This window comes from Nematolebias whitei, chromosome 2 (genome assembly GCF_014905685.2).
Source record: "Nematolebias whitei isolate Nwh7 chromosome 2, NemWhi1, whole genome shotgun sequence".
NCBI classification, from domain to species: Eukaryota; Metazoa; Chordata; class Actinopteri; order Cyprinodontiformes; family Rivulidae; genus Nematolebias; species Nematolebias whitei.
The window spans coordinates 15,958,298-15,965,130 of record NC_056499.1 but is presented as its reverse complement, the minus strand read 5'-3'; the positions used below and the strand labels follow the sequence as shown (position 1 = coordinate 15,965,130).

General features: G+C 41.4%; 1 protein-coding gene across 1 annotated transcript in view; it reads left to right on the top strand.

Moving 5' to 3' along the window:
- Nucleotides 1-6,068, top strand: part of atmin (ATM interactor) — a 7,941-nt gene extending 1,873 nt beyond the window's left edge. Inside the window, exons 2-4 of the mRNA XM_037697421.1 lie at nt 2,392-2,517; nt 3,996-4,195; nt 4,292-6,068. Of these exons, the coding sequence (XP_037553349.1) occupies nt 2,392-2,517; nt 3,996-4,195; nt 4,292-6,068 (2,103 nt within the window). The remainder of the gene's footprint in view (nt 1-2,391; nt 2,518-3,995; nt 4,196-4,291) is intronic.
- Nucleotides 6,069-6,833: the final 765 nt, after the last annotated feature.

The following is a 6,833-nucleotide window of genomic DNA, read 5'->3' as shown; positions in this document are numbered from 1 at the left end:
CACAGCGTGATGACGTTGCAGCGGCAACACAGCGTGATGACGTTGCACCGGCACCGCAATGCGATGACGTCACGTGCGCCTACCTGATCTCACGGCAGGGAGGAATATTTAAAATGTCGGCGGTGTCGAATTTTTATTTTTCGTTGGTGAGGATGTCAGATTCCGAAGATTTATAGACTACGTTGAGCCTCACTACATCGTCCCCAGTCTGAGATATTTTTTTGACGTAACATTACCCAAGTTACAAGCCGTCATTTCTGATGTCAATGAGAAGCTAACAGCCGATAGCACAACTTGTTGGGTGAATTTTACCACAGACATTTGGACGTCATGCTAGCTCCATTAGCATGATTAGTCTTAGGGCACAATGGATAGACAAAAACAGAACTTTAAAAGTCTGTCCTTCATGCACAGGAGTGCAGAGAATCCCACACTGCAGCTAGGAACCTGGAACAAGCTTCCACAAGTGAGACAGCATCACAGGTGACTAATAAATAACATTAACACTTTTCATTTAATATAAGTCAAAGTGCTATGCATATCATGTGGTTGTTACTGAATATATGTCACCAGCTCTTATAGCTGTTGCACGATTTTTGTAGCAAATTAGCTTAAATAAGAGAGCTATGTTCTGACAAAGGAAAGTATATAAAATATCTATCGGTTATCGGCCAAATAAGTTTTAACATATTGGATATCGGCCAAAAGTCCAATATCGTGCATCCCTAGTTTATGCCAATTATTACTAAATGCTATAATGAATTTGATCAACCATTTCACTGTTTTGTCACATCTATGGCAAAAGGAATGCAACATATTGTGATAATAGTGTATATTTAATCAGTGAACAAAATTATCAGAAAGGAAAAACTAGCCCATCATATTAAACTTAAGGCTGCCACTTGAGATGCAAAACTGTTACTTTTTTAAATGTGCTAAGCAAATTTAAAAGACAGAATAATTGCTTTCTTGCAGTGGAAGCTAACAAAGTTTTTGGACTAAAGTTTGAACTGGTATCTCTGTCCTCACTGGACGGATCTTTTCTGTGGGAGGCTGTAATTCACCGTTTCCCCTTCATGAATGAAGTTCTTTGCTAGCAAAGGCTGTCTTTTGTCCTGCGTTGACTAAGCTCTTTGTTTAAAATAGGTGAATGTGAGAATTTGAATTAGCTCTTAGTGTGATAGGAGAAGGTTGTTTACAAACTCATTAAACTCGCTGTTTTTTAAAATGTGATTTAAAGCTGTGTTTTCAAAGTTTTAGGTTTAGGCCAGACATGCTTAAATGCAGATGAAGGCATTACTGATGAAACCTTTTTTTTTTTTTTTTTTAACAATACTGTACATATATTATAATTGTTTATTACAAGCTATGTACTACAATGCATTTAGTTATTTTGCACCTGGTCTGTCGGTGCAGATTGCACAGTTAGCATAAAGTCTGCAGCGAGAGAAAGCAACAAACATTTTAGAGTGAAAGTCACGGACATATCAAACCCCTGCTCTGTGAATTTGCTGTTAGCTCTGGTAATTATACTCCAGTGGTGACAAAGTGATCAAATCTTGGAGGTTCTCACTTACTTCTGAATTAATGACACCAGGCTGCAAGAGAGTGGTGTTGAACACTCGATCCGTTACGTACACTTTAACACTAACGTACTGCATCACTGCACATCAGTAGTTTATATTCTGATTTATCTTTTATGTTTTTACCACTTATTTCTCACTGAAGTACATATTTCTTTTCCATTCACGCTAACATTCTGTACAGAGTTCTTCCATACAACAAATGGGACTGTTTTCACTTGCTTGTTATCTGTATCTCAGTCCATAACCTTTTACCAGCATGGAGATGCCAGTAGAGACCATTACTCGTACTTATCACTGTGATGTCCCATTTTTCAAAGGTAAAAAAAAAAAAACGTGATCTCAGCAATCGCTGGTTAAAGGCTGTGGAGCAGCTCTGCTGTAACAAGGACAATGAATCTCAGCTTGCTTTTTCAGCTGCTTGCTGATAACAAATAATGTCTTGACATAAAGTAGGCCTCAGGATATGACCACGTGACTGTGTAGCTGTGGTAGTTTGCAGAAACATAATGTTTCCAAGCTGTGTCTGTTAATTGCTAATTCATTTGATGGAACAAAGGAGTTTTAGATAATTGTTTTTAGTCAGTGTGGTTTTGTTTGTTTTATAAAGTGCACAATGCGTTCAATAGAGCTGCTGTTTTCTGACACAAGTTTTATGTTAACTTTACACCAAAAACACATTTTCACTAATATGTAAAACAAATACAACATTTGCATAATTCTTATTGACTTGTTATTATGGGAACCAAGACTTTAATGTCTTGTTTTGTTGTCTTTTTTTCATCTGTGCTGTCATGGACACCTTCAGGACTGTATTGTCAATCCCACAGTCCGAAAGGAGACGAAGGGCTCGCAGAAACTTTACTGCTGTCCCATTGAGGGCTGTCCAAGGGGCCCTAACAGACCTTTCTCCCAGTTCTCACTGGTTAAGCAAGTAAGCAGTTTCTTTATTTGCCTGTTTGTACTTCTTAAAATACCTTTTCATATGTGTCTAAGCATTTTTGCAAAGCTGACATGCACTGAAAGACAAGAATAAACTTTCTTTAGTGTGTTTGAGGATGGCACAGTGGCTCAGTTGGTAGAGCTGTTGCCTCTCAGCAGGAAGGTCGCTGGTTCAAATCCCAGTCCGGGACCTTTCTGGATGGAGTTTGCATATTCTCTCTGTGCCTGCGTGTTTTTTTTCCAGGTACTCCCGTTGTCTCCCACAGATCAACAACATGCATGTTAGGCTGATTGGTAACTCTAAATTGTCCCTAGGTGTGAGTGAGAGAGTGAATGGTTGGTTGTCTCTGTGTCCCTGTGATGGACTGGAGACCTGTCCAGGGTGTTCCCCACCCCTCAAACAGTGACTGCTGGTCTGGCTATGGGCACCAGTGACCCCCGCAACCCAAAAATGGAAGAAGCGGGTAAAGATAATGGATGGATGGATAGTGTGCTTGAATAGAAAACATTTTAAACCACAGATCATAGAAAAGGTTGACACCGTAGAACTGTTTCACAAATGTCATGCACCTCTTAGATGTAATGATATATTCAGGTCTCTCTTGTAAATGAGTCCTCGAGGCTCAATGGGATTAACCTGTCTAAATAAAGGTTGAATTAAAATATAGACTGTACCAAATACAGTATTTGTTTGTAAAAGTAAAAGCAAAAAAAAAAATACACTGAAATATTACACGTTTTTTTTATTATTATTTCTGTTCTGCCACGCATGCATTGTTCAGACATCAAGTTGTTTCTAAACAACGTGAAGAAATGTTCACATTTTACACATTTCTACAATTAAATGTAAATGCGATTGAACCAAAATGCAAAAATAAGGTTTGTTGCTTTGATCAGATTCCATGGCAAAAAAGGCAAAGTTTTTTTTTTTCATGCCTTAATTCACTGAAGTCAGTAATAATGACATATTCTAGTTGTGCTTTCAAGCTGTAATGTTCTGAATGCATCATTTAGGCGTAACATTAAAAGTACTTGCCTGATATTTTGGTAGATCTTCCTTAATTTACCAGAATCTCTGACTGGGGTCTCCTGAGTTGTGGGGTGGGTTCTCTTTGGATCAGGTCTGATGATTTCCAGTCTGAAGGGGTACAATCAAACTGGGATTTTTGAAGGCCGAGCTGATTGCTGTGCATGAACATCAAGCTGTTCCTGAGCAGGTTTTACAGCATGGCAGGGCATGTAGGCTAACAAGAGCAGGTTGATACCATCAGGCAGTCCTGTTGCCATGAGAGAGTGTTTGCTCAGTAGAGGTGTGTAGGTGGGTGGTATCTGCATAAATGCCATAATTCAAGGTTCCTTAACAAAACATTTAGTGTTGTAATAATGACCATTGTTCTTTTCTGTCAGTGTTTGGTGTATATATCTATATAGATATATTTTAGTTTTTTCCCCTTTTCGGTTGTATTTTAGCACTACATGAAGATGCATGCAGAGAAAAAACACAAGTGCTCCAAATGCAGCAATGGCTACAGTACACAATGGGACCTAAAGAGACACATAGAAGACTGTGGGAAGACCTATGAGTGTACGTGTGGCTGCCCCTATGCAAGCAGGGCTGCCTTGCTGTCGCACATCTACAGGACAGGTCATGAAATTCCAAAAGAGCACAGGCATGTATATACGAAATGTAATTTGATTAAGCTCTTGCGTTTTCTTGATAAAACATGTTATTGACTTTTATACTCCTGGGTTTTGTTTCTTTGCAGAGTTCCTCCAGTAAAAAAGCGAAAGATAGAGAAACATTTAAGTGATTCAGAAAAAGTGAAGGTTAACGATTCAGTTCAGATTAAGCCTTCTACTAAGGACTTGGACACAGCTCACCCTTCTGATTCGACTGTATACATCCTAGATCCAGCTAAACAGCACTCCAGTTCTCACAAGAGTCTTCAGAAGTTGCTCCTACCAAAGCCCAAAATGGCTTTGGTCAGCGTGCCTGTGATGCAGTTGGCACATCTGCCGGTCCTCCTTCCATCTGCAGAAAGTGGGACTCTAAGGTCTGTAGTTCTTGCAGTGGACAGCCATGGTTCGGTCAGCACACTTCAGCTCTTGCCACAGACCTCAGGAGCAGTGGTACCCCAACTTGATGGAAAAAGTTTGACTTTTGAAAATAGCATGGCCACTTCCCACTCTATCCAATGTTGCGTTAACACTGGAGTACAGGTCAGTCAGGACTCTGCAAGTTCAGATGCACCAACCAATGGTGTGACAGGACTACGAGGAAGGAGCACCTCTACCAACATTCAGACGGACAAATCCTATTTGTCAAAAATGCCCCCAGGGGGTGTAGTCGGGGAGGAAATAGGTTTGTATTCTATGGAGGGTGAGTCTTCGATTTCATCTTGTTCCCAAACGGACATCAGCGTGAGTGCCCAAGTCCTTCTGCCAGTTAGTGTTGAAACCCAGACAATCTTCTCCCAAGCCAAATCCACATCGTCTGTTGGAGCTCAGACAGACGGCCAATGCCTGAGCCAAGATACGTGCCCCTCCTCGTCTGTGCTCCCATACAATACCAGGCAGACACAGACATACTTTGCCTTGCCACAGTTAGAGGACAGGGCTCAGGACCAGGCTATTATGTGCTCTGATCTTTTTGAGAACGAGCCTCTTAGTGTTTCTACCCAGACCGCCCCTGATATAAATGACCACCTTAGTGCTGCAGGAAGAAATATATATGAAGACTCTAAATCTTGTGCTATGTGCTTCGGTGTGCAGACAAGCGAACTTGGTGCAAACAACATGGCAGATAACCAGACCCAAACAATGACACTGTTAAATGACCTTGAAAACATTCTGTCCAGCAGCATGTCCGGCCACCAGGTCCTCACAGAGGCCTCAGCAGGCTGTGGGTCAGGTCCAGGCTCCGTTCAGGAGCAAAACAACGGAATAGAATTTGACTTTGAAGAGTTCCTTAATGCTGTGAACATTCAAACGCAGACGGAGGAGAGTGAGCTGGGCGTACTGGGTGGCGACACACCGCTAGAATCTCTGGACATTCAGACACAGACCGATTTCTTCCTCATGGATGATCTGGACCAAAGTGAGGGGCAAAGTCGAACCCAAGCCAGTGACCTTGAGCTATTTGACACGCAAACTCAGACTGACCTCAATTTCCTACTAAATGCTGGAAGTGGCGTGCCCTTGAGCATCCTGAGACATTCAAGCTTTTCAATTAGCACGGAGTCCTCGGATACTGAAACACAGACGGACCTCCCTGCGTTTGCCACAGGTCCCTCCTCACACACAAATGTAGGTCAAGGTGAGCCTGCAAGGATGCTGAACAGCACAGAAACTCAGACTGTAACCAGCCAATCAGAAGGCCTGGGGCAACTCTTCCTTACCAGCAATGAAACACAAACTGTCATGGATGACTTCTTGTCAGCAGACCTTGCGTGGAACATGGAGTCACATTTTAGCTCTGTGGAAACCCAGACATGTGAGGAGCTTTGTGCTCTCTTCCAGCAATCTGACAAACCCAACAGCTGAAAGTCTCTTGGTGAGTCTTATCACTATCTGTTTGAGCACTTGGGTATAACATCCAGAGCATTTCCAAGCATATATCCTGACAGCTTTGCAGCACTTTATTAGCTCAGTGGGCATGATTTATTAGCTCCTGTAACCGTTTACATTTTTATTTGCACACAAATGACCATTGTATGTGTCTTGTCTGAAATGCCACATGTTTATTTTGGTGTATAATTCTGTTTGGTCTTGCTAGCAATTCAGTTGTAAAATAGTTTTTAGGCAGTTGCATTTTTTTAATTAACTGCATCTCAGCTGTACAGTCAACAATATTGTACCATGTGTTTACATAAAAAGCATGCATGGATTCTTAAAGAGGTCAGAAGCATCATCCTGTGTGATGGCTGCTTCTTCAGTGTTAAGAAAAACTTAACTGAATTAAATCCTGCAACTTCTGAAGTGGGTGGAAAGCCTGACCAGGGGAGTGTCGTTTTTCCAAACTAAGCCGTTCAAAATATAACAAGCTATTGCTCAAAAGTGTTCTATTGTATCTGAACTTTAGAAAAGACGTACAGTTGTGGCACAAGTAAAAATGTTTGTCTCTGTCTGTTCTTGCACAGCATTCATTTAAATGTTATCGTGAAGTCTCGTTGTGGGGAAACGACGTTCTAACTGATCAGTCCAAGTCAGTAAGTAGGCTTGGCTGTTAACGACTTTTACTTATTTATTAGCTGCGTGTAAGTGTATACTGCAGCAGCACGCGGTGCTGAATGGATCAGCAATGACGCG